We start from the raw sequence: 16,731 nt of genomic DNA, 5'->3' as shown, positions 1-16,731 counted from the left end.
CCTTTTCTATACATTTACCTGTGTCTTCAGTGAAGCCTTGGGCGGGCAATTTGCAGGAGAGACCAGACTGGGCTCAGTGAAGGTGTGATGTCTTCCTGTGCCTTATGAAGCTAAACATGTTAGTTATCTCTCTCGCTCTCTCTCGCTCTCTCTCTCTCTCTCTCTCTCTCTCTCTCTCTCTCTCTCTACATTCCTCTTTTTCCCACTTTTGTCTCCACGTCATCTTGTAGTTTGAGTTTCAGCGGTGACATACAACCACTGGCTTTTCCAACAACACCCTGGTGTAACCTAGATTGCAGCGGTCTTGTGAACACCCCCAGCCATATATGGTACTGTGATAATTATTACTAATATTTACTTATAAATTCTCGCTTTCCATGTTTTGCTATATAATAATATAATATAATACCATATGTGGCATGGGGTCAGTTGACATGTTCTCACACCTCTAGTCCTCATGTTGTAGAACCATGTATTTGGAGAAAGCATGCACCTCAAGATAGCAATGAGGTTCTGTGCCACAATGAAGCCAGCTCCCCCCTCTTCTGTGCTGAGTAAGCTAATGGACGAGTGATTAAAGGGTTTAATCCAGACTTGACGTTGCTGGATAATCCTGATGAGCGCTCTATGGGCAGTGCTATCACAGACCATGTACCTAGTAGTGGAAAGCCCAGGGATTATTCAAGTGTAGCTGGCAGCCTGTCTGATCCCCCTTAAACCCATCCCAGGCCCATTGTAATTATAAGTAAAACTCATTACGCGTGGGCAGTTACAGTCAAGCCCGAGAATCCCTTCTTTTCCAGGTTGTTTCTCTGTAAATACTCGTGTGCATTATTTGCTGGTTCACTGTTGTGCTCTCATTACTCTAGGTGTCTGCCTCCCTTAGAGTGCGTGCTTTTCACGGTCATGTAAACGCGAGCTTCGTGTTTTTGTGCCACAGACACCTGCGAGCTGTGGAATGCAGTACATGTTCATTTATGTTAGTGACATTTTTCAGTAAGGCCGGGGTGCTAAGATAACTAGAAAATTAGATCGCCATAGTTGTCACTGCATCCCTTCAGCCTCTAGAAGCACTGTGTTCACTTGCAGTGTATATTAACATTTAATTGAACATATAGGAAGTTGGCGCGTGCTGCTTGGACATGACGACATATACTTTTCTTTTAGGGCCATTAGCGGTATCCCATGTTTACCATAGTGAATCTGTACCCTCTTTGGTTTCCATGTTCACCCCAAGGGTTTGCATGTCTGTGGAGCTTGCTCGTTGACATTGCGAGAAGATCCATGTTTACCCATAGTTCAGCAATATCCTAATCAGGGCACACCGAGTTAGGATTGGGGTGAGGGCGGAAGGCCTGATTTGATTCCCTCCTTCTATACTGCATACTGAAGGACTCAGTACAAAATGGTGGCTGTGTTGGGACACAGTTTGACACTTATTTTTCCATCCTCCTTTCTCCTCCGGAAGCAGCCGAGATGATTTCCTATTGCCCAGGAAGATGAACATTCCTGGGCTGGGCGATGAGGATTTGCTAGGAGTGTGCCCCCTTGGAATACAGTGAGAAGGATTGGTGTCTGAGGCTGGAGTGTGAGGTAAGTGGCACACAGGGAATTTTGGCTATGTTCCTTCTATGACTCCAGACCCTGTCCAGGATTAGGTCAGTAGTTAAGTGCTGAGCGATTAAGCGTGGTGTATTCTCATGAGAAGGGATTGTTTTTCGACTTGGGCCTTAATAGGGCATGCATTTTCATTTTTGCCTGTAACATTCTAGCCCATTTACAATACCCAAAATGCACTAATTTCATCGTGTGGTGGCCTGGGGACTTGTAGTCTTTTGGTCATGCTGGACACCCTTTACTCAGGCCCCTCCCAACATTAACACTCCTGTTCTGCTCCATGAACCACATGCACCGACAGAAAGCGAAAGACGAGTGGCACTGGGAGGAAGAAAACAGGACTTGGAGCTCTTGAGGAAGAAGGCATGACTTGGAGCTCTTCCTCTCCCTCTCTGAACCGAACGAGAGCCACTGCAGGGTCTCTAGCAGGAGAAACACGACTTTCCGCCCAACAGCCTGTGCCACGACCCGACTTGCTCAATGCCATAGAGATCCTGATGAACCGCTCTCTCGCAAAATTTCGGTTTCATGGACCCACACTCCTCTGTTATTGGTCCTGTCCAAAGCAACACAGACCCGTGAATGGGGTCAGATAACGGGCATTTGTTCTGCCACCGTGCTCACAGGGCTGGAAGCACAATTTAGGACACAAGACCTTGAAACAAAAAGTTTTTTAAAGTGTCCGTTTTAAATAAAATCTATGTCTGTAACCAAGGGAAAGGGGAAAAAGGGTGCTAATTGCTCAGTAAATGTGCCAATACCTTCATTTCCGGCCAAAGAGGTGCCATTGCTGAGCTGTTGGGAACCCTTTTAGTGACTATTAAGTCAGGGCCTGTGGATGAATTTCAGGCAGAAGGAAGCTGTGGAAGAAAAGTATCTATTACAAGCGTCTGTTTGTTTTTGATCCTGGTCAATTTCACCACCACATCTTAACATTGTAGTCAACATGGATCCGCGTGATTTCACTGCATCGAAAAATTTCGGTTTAGAAAAAGCCAAATTCGAAATGCACGCTGCGGTTTAATCATGCATGATTTCAGGCGCATTCTCTTACCCCACCCGCCCCTACTTACTGTTGGCGGCACACCTCGCTGTGTGCCGCCGACCCCCGACCCCATATCCCTGCAACGCCGGTTCCCTTCACTTACGTGGTTGGGGACTGGTGCCGCAGGGTCCTCCTTTTTTTAGTACAACTTTATTGTACATGAAGCGGAGGACATCCCCGCAACCCCCAGAACCATTGTAGTGAACAAGGGTGCGGGGGACACCGTTGCAACCCCCACTGCCCTTGTTCCCTACAATGGTACCGTATGATGAGTTTGATGTACTTTTTGACCTGTACTAAATATTCGTACAGCTGAAATTCGATCAAATCTACCAAATCTACCATACATTTTATTTTCGAGATTTTTGGGTAATACCTCCATTTGTACATGCACAATGAATTCTACCACTTAGCCACCAACTGACCCTCACTTGAAACCCCCTCATTGCACATATACTTCAATACCATGTATTCTGATGTCATAACAGAGGTGTTCCACAACATGGCGCTCCCCTCTGACTGTCCATCAGCACCAATTCTGGGTCTGCTGGAAACCATCATTGACCAAGTCCTGGATATCATGGCCACCTCTGCAGGTGCAAGGTCAGCAAAGAAGAGGATCACAATGGCTCTACAAGGATCTGCGAGTAATGAAGAGATGAGGAAGGACACTTGAAAGACACTGAAGAGAGTCTGCATTTGCAGCCGATCGCACCGCCTGCGGTTCCCAATACAGAGGCTACGAGTATGTTCTGCAAAGAGGCCACAATGCTTACTTAAGCTGCAGACATTGAGAACTCATCAAAGGAAATGTTCCATATCTTTTCTCCCAAATTCCTTCATGCCTCTTCCCTCCCAGCTGCTCTGTCAGAACCCAATAACATTCTTCCACTCTCCGCCTCACTGTTGCGCGGAAATCGCCCATATGGATAACCTGCATATCCTTCAAGCAGCAAGCAGGCGGGCTAGAGTCTGCTCTTGCTCTCTGGAGAGACAGGTCTAGCTGGTAGACAATGCTTTGTTCAATGTTGTAAAGCCATTGATAATAACAAGCTTGGGGGAAAATAATGATTTAATTACCCTTCCTCTGCCCCTTTTTATTCGCCTTTTGCCCGTAAGTAAGCCTTCTACCATCAACTGAAATGTTGGGGCCTGTTGCAAGGGCAGTGCTTTGGCAGAGGGTGTTCGGCATGATGACAGTATAGTCAGGACATCTGTACTTTTAGTGGGTTCTGACTCCTCTTATGCTGTTCCTTCCCTCATGAAGACCGGCCTCCAGGCCAGAAGGCTCGTAAACTACAGCCACGTGCTTCATTTTTTCCTATTGCACGTTATACTTTGCAGGCCGTGTATTTTGTCTATTTTAATTACATTTTGGTGCCTCCAGTTCAGATTGGGAACATAAACAATGCTTTGAGAGACGCTGTTAAAAGTTCTATAATTGCACCAGGCTCTGCCTTTGCTTTTGTGGTGGCCTTTTTTGAAGCAAAAGCAGCTACTGCTGTTAGTCCCTCAAAGCGGCTCTCTTTTCCCCTTCTGCTTATGGGACCTTCTTTCAGGCTCAGCTATCCTCTTTGTCCCAAAATAGCTTTTCTGAGCCCAGGCAGAGGTCTATGGAGAGTCACCAACATGCAAATGGGGAAAGGCCAGGCTCCTTAAATAGCTAAGATGTGTTCTGGGAATGGATCCATTATGCTTGACTTCAGCTCTGGCTCTGTCCAGGGTTATTTCAGAAAACTCGTGCAAGCAGGGGCCAGCCCAGAATCCCATTCCTATACCGGCCAAAACAAATACACTTTTGGTCCAGGGACTGCTCCCCGCCACCCCACCCCCCCCGCCTGGCATTGGAGGGATTTCTACTGTTCCCGCACAGGAGTGTTTGCTGCTTACCCACACGGGTCAGTCTGGGGCCCAGCTACTGGTGCTGCCCTGGGCGGCTGCCTAGTCTTGCCTTGCCCTAGAATCTACCTGCCTTTTCTTGCACTTATGCATCTAGGTTTCTTGTGTGGTAATGCAGAGAGCTGTACCGCAATACCAGTCAACAGGGCTGTATGTTTCGTACCATGGCAGTTGGAGAGACCAATTTAAGTTCATGTGAATAAGAGAAAGCGAAAAAGAACACTATCATTTAACATTGGCCAATGCTTTGTCTCGTGGCATTCCTTACTGCAAGCTATTGGACGGCTCTATAAGCCTTCTTGCGACATGCTGCAGTGTAATGTGTCCGAGAAAACAGGAAAGCATACTGTTACGAGGGATTAAACCTGAATGTGTTTCTTTTTATTCATATAGCGCTCCATGCTAGATTCCTCTAGCTTCAAAATGCTGTGATTATAGTTATTGTCCAATGTAATCGTGCTTAATTTTTCGACCTCAGAAGAGTGAATGGTTGAGTCAAGGCTGCTCGGGTTCAAATTTAAAGGAGAGCTCTATACCCAACGCAAGTGCTTTAATTGCCGATCGGTGTACCCAAGTCTCTGATCTGCCCCAATAAAACAAAACCACGTCTGGTATTGCTTGTGTACACCGTGCAGGTGGTTTAGCACTTGAAGCAAGGCTCCTCTTCTTGGGGGCAGGGGAGTGATGTCCAAATGTTTGGTTTTGTTATGTACTAGCGAGACAAAAAAGAAATGGGGAATGGAATGTTGCCCAGAGGGGTTCTACTGATTCAGAGATATTGCTGCAAGCATTTCCATACATCCTTGTGCAACACATCTGACCAGAACAGCTTAAGCATATCTCACTGTGTGCACACGGTTCTGGACAGAATGAGGGCACAGCTGTGATCAGGTTCAAAGAAAGGTGGAGGCTCACATGTGGAAGTCTGGATGGACCACTTGTCAAAGCCTATTCCAGTGCAAAGAGGCAACAACCACTAACATGGCCTTCTGTGCCTTTCGTGAACCAAAGCGCTCCGCTTTCTTTTCTGCAAGAAACAAAACAGGATTGCCATGCTACACAATATTAAACATAAATCTGTGCAGAGAAATCCAAGAACATTCGTAGTAAGTCTGTTCACTACAGTCACAGGTGGGGGGGGGTCACAACATCGAGAGTAAATTCAACCATTTTTTAAACCGTTCATCAGAAAACGATACAGTATTCGCATTCTCTATTGTGCAATAAATTACACCCAACCAACCACAGGGTGGCCTAACACATATTGTGTTGTCTGGGTAAATCCCTATTTTCTGTTACCCGGGGGCCTGTCTCATAAGGGAACCAACTATGCAAAACATTTGACTGCAACACAGGCTACCCCGCCCTTAAACACGTCAGTAGGTGGGGGACAAGCTACGGGTAGTGATGAAGGTAACCACCAATCAGCACACATTGTCCGCAAAAATAAAAAAATGTATTCAAACAAGACAATAAATCGCGATATCAAAAACCATTCTATACAATACATACCACACATTTAGCACATAGACAAGACATCAATCAATGGTTATACATCTACAGCCACTGGAGACGGCTATACTAAAACACATTCACCTATTTCATGGGCCAGCTGGTAACTGCGCATAGGCCCTAAATCTAGGTGGGGTTAGTCACAGTGTGACACAAGTTCCACTATCAATGTCGACACATTGTGTTTCTGGCTAAAGAGGGAGGACTGTGTCTTGCATCAGTTTGCGGTTTTATTCATCCCAACAAGCCTTCCTCGGGACACCCAGCTCAAAACGATGTAGATAGGAACATCTTCAGTTAAACATTAAAAATAAAGAGCCACGTTTGATATAAAAACTGACCATGAGAGGTTATGTTGTTTATGAAAACCATAAACCAAAACTGTCCACCAACCTTCAATTGCTTCTACGTGTCTTGGGCCACTCACTTCTCGGCACAGCTTAAATATTGTGTGTTCAGTCATTTCTTACTAGAAATAAAAGGGGAGGGATTATCCTCTCGCTCATGTCAATACTGCTCATCCTGCGCACAGTGTGGCTACTGAAAAAAATGTTTGAAAAAATTATTAGAATTAATATTACCTTGCTGTTTGTAGTATCTGGTACCGTAAATACCTTTAGAATTACAAGGCAGTAATGTGGTAGTCGTAGTGAAGAGCATATTCAATTACTTACAGCCTAGCGGGCCCCCGTCTACCCTTTGGTCTGGAGCCCTGTGATTGTGCACACCATTGTGTACGCACGCTGGCTCCTATGTTACCTCATTGAGTTTGTGCCTTCCCAATGTATTATACATTCCCAATAATGGTCCCTCCCCCTGGGCCTTCAGCAGGATCATCTCATATTCCGGAAACTCCTTAATGGTTCCTCCTCCTTCCCGCCTTCTCTCCTCTGCTAGTCCCACAGTTGCTGAATCGGTGTCCTTGGCCCGTATGCATCTTCGGGGCCTTGACCTTTCACACCAATTATTCCCAGCTCCTATCTATCCATAGCTTTTTTCATCCGCACACCCTCCGCTCTGGAGACTCGTACGCCTCCGGCGGCCCTGACCATGTCGCACTCAACATTCTTGGACTTCCTCCCTGGCTCACCCACGAGCTCGAACTCCCCAGCACTTACCCCCTCGTTCCTCTTCCTTTCTGCACTTTCTGAATACTCACAAGGCATAGTAGGTTTGTCCCTCTTCCTCTTCCCCTTTAGCTCTTAATATTGTGTTGTAATGTACCCTCCCTCCCTTCCTGCCCTATGGGCGCTTTGAAAAGGTATATTCTTATTGTATAAGCGCCTAACAAGCAAACAATAAATACAATAACTTATACCTGACCTATGTGATCCAGCTGTGCCCCGGCGCCTTGTAAACTCTACATCCATGCCTCTAGCTCAACTGCATTGTCCCCATACTCATTTCCTGTACCAGAGCTATATGAACTGCTCCTTGTAAATTTCATCATGGTCCTTATTTTGTAACTTAGCCTTACCTGAGTTTTGCCCCATGCTGGTGTTCACAGTACTCCACGGCCCCTCAGGGTTAGGTCATCTCTAGACAAATAACACATCAGAAGGCAGTAATAATAATAATGACTGGAATGGTGTCAAGACTTTGCTTGCATCTGTTTAAAGAAGCAGGAACCAACTGCAGTAATAGATGGCACTTATCCTTTTATGGGGCTGAATCAAGCGAGAGTGCAGAGTGGAAGGCACGCTCCTTACCTCTTACCTCATGTAATTATGAACTGTAGGAGGAACAAAGGCACCTTGTGCGCCCCTGAACGGCCATAAATGTTCAATTTGGGGCATAGACGCGAGCGTGTGGATCTAGCTTTGAGAAGCAGCAGAACGCTGCATGTGGAGGTGGGTGGCAACGGGCACCTTACACATATGTTGTACACAGGAGTGGGGCAGTGCCGCAAAACCTGTTACATAAATCGCAAGGGAGGAAGGGAAAGGAGATGGACAGATCTCCAGAGGGGCCTACACTGTGAATTGGGGTTCATATGAATCAAGAATCACCACCTCGGCAGACAATAATGGTTTCCACCTGGCAGAAAAGTCTTGGCGTAGTGGGATGATGGAAAGTAATCGGACAAGCTTGCTTTCCAACCCACATGGCCATTTCAGTGGCCCAGTGTGCAGAAATGTCTCTGATTGGCAAAGGGAGGCTGTGCAGGTCCCACCCCCTAACCCTCCGCCCCCCACTAGGTATACTTCTCTCTCGGCCCTTCCATGGGGCATCCAGAAGCCCATTACAGGTCAGTATGGGAGTTTCGGGGAATCCAGAAGCTTATCCATAGAGAATCTAAGCTTTAGGCCAGGAAAAGGCTCCTTCAATTCCTTGACATCGATTCAACATATGGAGCATGGAGGCCATGGCGGAATAACATGCGACATACCCCATGTTATTTTGGCCCTTCCCACCTGCAGTCTTCCAGGACAGTATCATTGGCTACTTCCACCAGTAGACTTTTCTCCACTAATGGGAATTGCTGCCGAGCTCCATCCTCCTCTACGAGGGGCCTCCCCTACTGCGCTTGTAGACCTGGCTACCACGGGGTGCTACAGTATAGTCAATTTTGTTATCGGGGGGCTAGTAGATGAGGGCTGAGCGGGGTTCAGATGAAGACTTGCGAGCTCTTAAGAGTTGATGAATGTGTTCTTTGTGCAGGTGCGTCTTGATCCCCTTTATAAAATGGAAAGACTGAAGCTGTGGAAAATAGGATTTGTTCAGAGTGTCTTGAAGTCCCCATGTCTTTGTTTTCATTTTGCAGGTGCAGTACATTATTCAGGGTTATCACAAGAGGAGAGAGTACATTGCAGCTTTCCTGAGCCATTTTGGAACGTGAGTAATGACTTGTTACAGGGCTGATACTGGCTACTTTACATGTGGCGTTTCACTCTTTGTGTGGATTCCAAGGGCGGGTAGACCAAGTAACTTCATAATATTATCTGCCTTATCATTCTCCTCCCTTGCCGGTGTATAAAATGCTTTTCATAGCCACGGTGGAGTGTTAATCATTACACAACTGAATTGGGTACCTTTTTGTGGGGACACCGCTTTCTAGATATTCACATTATTGAATTTCCTTTTTGAGCTGTCATGCCCTTTAGAGCTCTAGCCCCATCTGTAAACATGTCTCTGGGGTTTGGGTTACCAAATGAAATGGTAGTGTCTACCTGTTAATCTATACACTGATGTTGCTCTCTGTAATGTAGGTATTACAGCAAACATATGGCTATTTTGAGAACCTTGTGTGATGAGTTCCCCTGTTTGTTACTCATGTAGGGTGGCTGTAGATCTCTGGGGACCGGGGGTAGCCACTCTCTCTGTGATGGAACCTCAGATTACCAACACCTGCAGCAGAGCCCAAACTACAGTATCGGGGAGGAGCTGGAACCATTAAGCCAAGACCAATCATGATCCACAAAACTAAAGGAGAACGGGACCCTTGAATCAGAACCCAATCATTCTGTTAATACACATGTAAAAGAAGATCTACACCTCCTCGCTCAGTGGTTGATAGGCTGGCGTCCCTATGTGAGAGTGGTGTTATGATGTGGAGAGGCAGTGAGAGTGGAGAAGAGCAACAAGAGCAAGAAAAAGGAGATGCAAAAGAAGAAAAGCTGCATTCGCCAAACCAAGAGATTCAAGCCGAATGATGGCGGAAATGAGAGAGTTGAATAGGCCTGTGGCGCCATCACCTACGAAAGGCGCAGTGGAGAGGATAGGCTGAATTATGTTGCCTCCTGACCTTGTCCCAGAGGCTGGCTGGGGACCACACCCTAAGATCCCAGAAGCCTTGAAGCTAAATGGAGCCACCAGCCATGACCTTGGTTGGAGTAGCAAGGCCACCAGCCCTATAAAGAATTCTTGCTGAAGCAAACCTCAGGTATGGGGGGAGTACAAGCCTATCCACAGTTACCCAGTAGGAGGACGAATGCCTACTAGCCTGCACACTTAGTAATACCCTTAGGGTTAGAGGGACCCGACACAGGGCTTGCCCAGATGGCTGCCAAGAGGCTGTCACCTCTTTCTGTGCCCAGGATGAAGACACAGACCAGCACCCAGCTGGGTTAAAATCAAGCCAAGCTCAAGACAGGCCACACAAAGTGTACTGGTATTTTCTAAAATCCCAGTGACTGTGAGTGACCTCTAATAAACACCCTGGGCTTTTTTGATATTAGGGCTATGCTTGAACCCTGGACTTCAGTCCTTTAGGCAAGCCTTTTCACTGAACCCTTGTTGATCCTCCTTTCACTCACTCTTTTGTTTAGACTGTCCTTCCTTTTTAGTTGCAAACCCATCCTATTGGCCATCCTCTTGCCTTCCTCGATAAGGCAGCAGGGCATAGCCAGAGTCAGTGGAAACATGATTCCCTATCGCTCGCGCAGGTGCACCCTTGGTCTGGACAGTTCATTTGGTATTGGAAACCTTTGGGAAGATAATAGACAGAGCGAATAAGCCCATTCTATTCATAAATTGACCCTTCCTTCCTTCCTTCCTTCCTTCCTTCCTTCCTTCCTTCCTTCCTTCCTTCCTTCCTTCCTTCCTTCCTTCCTTCCTTCCTTCCTTCCTTCCTTCCTTCCTTCCTTCCTTCCTTCCTTCCTTCCTTCCTTCCTTCCTTCCTTCCTTCCTTCCTCCTGCTAAAACCTATTTATCTCTTGAGTGTACTATTCCCTCCCATTTGGATGTGTTGCATTCCATAAAGAACCATGACAAACATAATGAGCAAAATACATTTTAAATGGAACTTTAGTTTCAGTATGACCGTCCGGTTTGGCTTTTGCATAGATTGTCTTATCTTCACCATTTTGGACTTCATATTGTAACGGTGTGTTCCCCAGCATGCAAGCTTGTAAACCTCTACATTTTGTTCTGGGACTGGTGACTCTGTTTCAGAGAAGCGATGTGATCTCAAAGTGAATGACTGTCAACCAGCTATGGGAGTTACGGCTTAAGATTCCAAGCATGCATTGTCATCTCAAAATTAATGTCCTGAAAGTTGCTTGGGGACTTGTGCCTTACAACATGGAGCATTATCTCAGAATGAGTATCTCTCATTTCGCGGTGGGACTTACAACCCAGTTTCCCAACATGCGACATTGCGCCATGAATGTCCCTGAAATGTTTACTTGTCAAGGTGGCTTTGGGCTTCATCTTTCAGACCCCAATACCTTGGTCTTTGTTCATAACCTCAGTACTCAATTACTCAATTTTCCAATTTACAGTATTTCATCAGAATGAATGTCTTGCAAATATTTAGTTGACAAGCTGCTGAAGGTCCCTGCCTCTATCACCAACCTTCCAATGGTCTCCTTGGCTTTGGTTCATGTTCTTCCTCAACTCTTAGTATATCCTTCTTCTTTGGATGGAGGTGGTTGCTCATCTGACTCTTCTGGGACTCACCTCGTTCTCACTCCAATCCTGCCTTGGGTTATGCAGACGTTAGTGACGTTTCTAGGTGCATCTGGCATGGCACTCATTGTTCAGCTCTCCCTCCATGTTCCTGCATCTGTCCGTGTTGAACTCGTCCTCTAAGTTTCAGCGACAGCATGCCCCTTGTCCTCATCAGTGCAAATGACTTTGCCACCTGACAACTGACAGACCCTCTTGCTTTGATCTCAATTTCTGGAGCTTTGAGTCAACAACAAAACTCCATTTCCAGGAGAATGCCTCGGATCACCAAAACTGCACCTCATGCCTCCAATTCGCTAGGAACACCTTGTTAATCCTAGGTAGAGGTCCTCCCCTACTTCAATTCAGGCTTTTCTTTTCAGCTGCTGGGGTGCAGCCTTGCCCCCATGCTCCTAAAGAGGGAGAAAGGCTCATGTTTCTCTACTTTACTTTACTTTACAACATTTGTAATGCGCAGCCGTAAACCTGTGGGTGTGAGGGCGCGGACAAAAACGAACATAACGGAAAGCAAACAGTGAATATCTTGAGATCAAAGAGATGCCAGAGAGAAGGATATCAAATGAGTGTTAATTAAAGAGGAATGTTTTTAGATCCTTTTTGAAATTACTGAAGACTGAGGAGCTTCTCAGGTGACTGGCAGGGCATTCTAAAGTGCAGGGGCCGCAAACACAAAGGCACCCAGTTGCTCTTTTTTGGTTTTAAATCTTGGCTAGTGAAGGAGATTAAGATTGTTGGATCGCAGATGTCTGAGGCAGGATTTTTTTCTTCTATACCTTTGTAAGTAAGGGGGCATCGTTCCCTTAAGACATTTAAAGGTAATAGCCAGAAGTCTGAAGGATATCCGAGACTCCACAGGGAGCCAGTGCAAGGCTCAACGCGCTTCAGAGACATGGGCCCTATATGAGAGTCCAACTACGACTCTGACCTCACCATTCTGGACCACTCGAAGACGATTAATAGTGGATTTACTGGAGCCTGCTAGCAGACTGCAACAGTAATCCAGTTTGGCTCCTACAATCGCACAAGTGATAGACTCGGCATTCTGCTGACATGAGAGGTCTCAGGTGTGCCAACAATTTTATATAATATGTGGCAGATGAAACTATGCTGGCCACATAGGGTTTCATGTTAAGTGACTGATCCAGTACCACACCCAGGATTTTTACTTTAGGGAGGGTGGGGATTTGATCATCCCCTAACTGGAAGTACTTGTAAACTGGGTCCAGTTTAGCTGAAAATACCCTCAGATCCCACCACCATAAGTTCAGTCTTACTGCGGTTGAGTGCGAGGTTGTTAAGCATCATCCATTGTTCAATAATGGAGAATATGCGATTAAGACAAGTTCGTTCTCGTCCCGGTCGTGCTGACCCATAAGAGGGATGACACATTGTGTGTCATCAGCAGAATTAGAAAAAAGAATACCCTCTTGAGCAAGATAAGCGAAGAAAGGGGCCATGAATATATTGTAAATACAAGGAGATAAACTAGCTCCTTGTGGAACTCCAAAGAGCACCTGAATGGCCGGTGCCTTCGCCTCATTGGCGCACACCCTACTGACTCTATTTGATAGAAATGAGAGCAGCCATTTGGTGGCGGGTTGGGAACAATTGGCAACCGACATAAACCCATGTGTCAAAATAATTTCGGCTTGTTCTGGAGGCTGTGTGTTGCCCTTCATCAAAATACCAGCACAACCTCCAGTTGGTACGCAACATATTGTATGTGTTTTTACACAATCCCTGATTGATAGTGAACAAGTATAAAGTGTTGAGAGAAGTCCTGATAGTATAAATTCAGAGCCAAACGTGAATAAACTAAGAAATTAGCAGGAATAGGAGGCCTATAATGCATGGATTTACTGCAATCTCTTGATTTCACACTTAGGGATATGATGTGAAAGTGGTCAAGTTTCTTTAAATTGTGTTTAATTTAACTGGTTGAACCACCCAAAGTCCCATTTACCATACACCATGCTAAATGCCTTCCATTATTTTGAAAATAATTGTCTTTATTTAAAATAAGCATACCCCTGTTATGATATCCGGGTCAGGACTGTCACTTTAAAGTGTTTTAAAGCAAACTAAATAAACTTGATTTCATTTGGAATTTAAGTCTCTACTTCGTTTGTTTAATGAATAATCTGTTTTGCTCTTTGTGTCTTCGTTATAGAGCTGCAGTTAAACGCAGCACTATCTCATCGCCGTTAAATTATTGTTTAACAAATCAAACCATTTATCAACCCTAAACCTAATAAATACTGTTGGAAATAATCACAGTTTTGAATTCATTTAACAAAAGGTTCACTTTCTACTCAATCCAGGTTCAAGGTATTCCATTTTACAATCCTCATTATTTTCAAATATTTACAAGTCATTTTGTTCATTGAAAGACATTCATTTAAAATTATTTTTTTAAATATTCTTTTGAAAATGTGATATTTTACACTGTTTTCTAAAAGTAAAAAACATTTTTTTCTTTAAATCAATGTTGAACAGAAAATAGGTCAGCAATCTTTTTGTCCACTGTAAACTTACTCCAGAAATTCTGACATGTCATCTAGAATGGCTTCATCCTTGAACAATTTGTCAAGTGGTTAGCACCCACTGCTTAATGCTTTATCTTAAAACATTGTGCAGTTGGACCTGCAATGCTAAGCTGACACAGCAACCACTTTCCTCCCAGGGCATCCAGTGTCGGGCAGGATTGCACTGAAAAAAGGCCTGGAAGTGACCCAAAGTACCAGAAAATGTTGTATTGGAACTGGTCAAGACATTGACTACACTGGTAACTTCATGGATGCCAGAGGCCACATATGGGACCAAATCCACACCATCACAACTCATTCACCTGGTACGAGCCACATTAGTAATATACCTTACCATGGCCAAATATGGTCGCAGGTATCCTGGATAGATTTAGGTCCGGGTTGGGCAGGGGTGTCGACATTGTAAATACTGCTCCCTGGTTTTTAGCAATTACCACCATTCTGTCTGAAGGATGTTACCTTGTATTTCAGTGCACATGCAAAGTCTGTAAGCAATCTAAGACTTCTCACTTGTAAGGTTTCTTCGAATCTGCTGGAGGACCGTGCCAGTGAATTGGCCAACTGTGAGGAATTCAATGTGCAGTCAGCTTTATCGCAGGAATCTCGTATTACTATGTGTCCCAGCTCTGAATTTGAGTTGTCATTAAAATATTTCTGAAACTTTGGAGACAGAGCTTCTGACTTTGGACCAATGACAGTGATGCTGTTCACCAACCAGCAAATGGCCACCGTAGTTATCATTTGTAATATTTTGGGACATTGGGGACATTGAAAAGTTATTTTTGAAGAAACATTACCTAAAAAACACGCATATGGTTTGTCGATTTCAAGCCAGTGACACCACAGTCCATTACCTATTGCTGTTTCCTTGCTGGATATAAATCTTATAAAAAACGAAGGTATCAGTGGCTGATAATCCATATCAGGGGCAGTCCCCATAGTGACAGCATGCCTTATCCTCATTATGTAGGTCAACCAAGCACCTCTTTATTTCTGGGAGCTATTCTGTACATGCAGTGAAAACAATATCAGTAAGGCTCCGTTTTTAGAAGAAAATTATTTTGGGGCCAACTTTATTTTGCCTCTGCAGAGACCTTGGCATCTGCAGTGCCTTGAAATACAGTGCCAAGCCTAGAAACCTGAAAAGAAGTAACATAAAGGGGTCACCCTTGTATATGTTATGTTACGCTACGTTAATATGTTTTCATTTTTTAAAATTGTTTCTGGTTAAAAGCAAACTTTACACAATCCATTCATTCATTTATACATTTACATTAGCACAAATAAGGACACACATTTGCAAATGTTATGTTACTTGGCATTTATATAGCACCTTATGTATCATTGGTATGATCTCAAAGTGCTGGTAGGTTGAACGTCCTCGGGAACCGCAGTTCAAGTCAGTAGAGAGAGTCATAAGGTGCGTGGGCGCACTGGATATGTGTGCAGCTGGTGTGGCAGTTGCATGATAGCTGCTTCTTAGCGGTAGGTGTGGTTGTGAGGAAGTCAGTTGGGTGTGTTCAGTCTGGAGGATAGACACCCAGACTGAGTTCTTGCTGCGCTAGGCCTGAGGAGACGCCTAAGCTAGTGGTATCTGCTCAGCTAGCTGTGTTTAATTAGGATGAAGAGGAGTTTGTGGGGTAGTGTTAGTATGAGAACAGCTATACCGAATGTGTCATAGTATAGCTGTGTTCAAGTTGAGTGATGGTGTATAGGAGTGAGTAAGCATAGTAATGTGATATGGTGGTTATCAGTAAAGAGCTTGAGATCGAGCACTCCATCTGCATCATCTATTCTGTTCGTTTTATTTACTCTATCTGTTCAATCCACTTTGTCAGTTCATCCATTTCAACCGTTGCATCCATTAGTCTACTAGTCCATTCCATCCACTCATTCCTCCATCCACATGATCCACTCCATCCATTCCATACACCCATTTCATCCTTAACATCCTTTCCAGCCACTTCGTCCGTTCCGTCCACTTCGTCCGTTCCGTCCACTTCGTCCGTTCCGTCCACTTCGTCCGTTCCGTCCACTTCGTCCGTTCCGTCCACTTCGTCCGTTCCGTCCAATTCGTCCGTTCCGTCCAATTCGTCCGTTCCGTCCACTTCGTCCGTTCCGTCCACTTCGTCCGTTCCGTCCACTTCGTCCGTTCCGTCCAATTCGTCCGTTCCATCCAATTTGTCTGTTCCATCCATTTCGTCTGTTCTATCCATTTCGTCCGTTAAATGCAGATAAACAATTAAAAGACTGAATTGTTCCCATAACATCGTTAAAAGGCACAATGAAATGAAGAGCAAAGTGCAAACTGGAGCACATTTAATGACATGAAAGACTCCATTACCTCAATACCTTAACCTTCTCAGGCATGCCAACATTTGCAAGTATTTTCTTTTAAAAGGACACAACAACTACTATTACAGATACGCGTTTACCTTCTAAAATGTTTTCTAAAATGCCAAATCCTTCTCAACAAAAGCGCAGGGCATTCCAATAACAAGTGATAAAATGTCTAACTATTTGATTCCTTACACCATCTACAGATCCTCGCTCCCCTAGTAATACCCAGTCTCTGTCCCATTATTTCAAATGTGGGAAGAAAGTTTAAGCGGAATCCTAAGATACCATGCATGGACAAAATATCACAGATCTTAATTTTTGACTTAATACTCGTAAAAAGGTTGATCTGCTGAAAGACAGCTT

The 16,731-nt window shown here is 44.8% G+C and overlaps 1 protein-coding gene across 3 annotated transcripts in view; it reads left to right on the top strand.

Moving 5' to 3' along the window:
- The window catches only part of BABAM2 (BRISC and BRCA1 A complex member 2), a 1,270,030-nt gene that overhangs the window by 956,651 nt on the left and 296,648 nt on the right, over positions 1-16,731 (top strand). For all 3 annotated transcript variants that reach the window (XM_069608726.1, XM_069608725.1, XM_069608724.1), the window contains one exon: positions 8,838-8,908. In XM_069608726.1, the coding sequence (XP_069464827.1) occupies positions 8,838-8,908 (71 nt within the window). The remainder of the gene's footprint in view (positions 1-8,837; positions 8,909-16,731) is intronic.

This window comes from Ambystoma mexicanum, chromosome 4q, assembly GCF_040938575.1.
Source record: "Ambystoma mexicanum isolate Mex_15411 chromosome 4q, UKY_AmexF1_1, whole genome shotgun sequence".
NCBI lineage: Eukaryota > Metazoa > Chordata > Amphibia > Caudata > Ambystomatidae > Ambystoma > Ambystoma mexicanum.
Note: the sequence above shows the minus strand (reverse complement) of the source record. Positions and strands in the feature narration are given on the sequence as shown.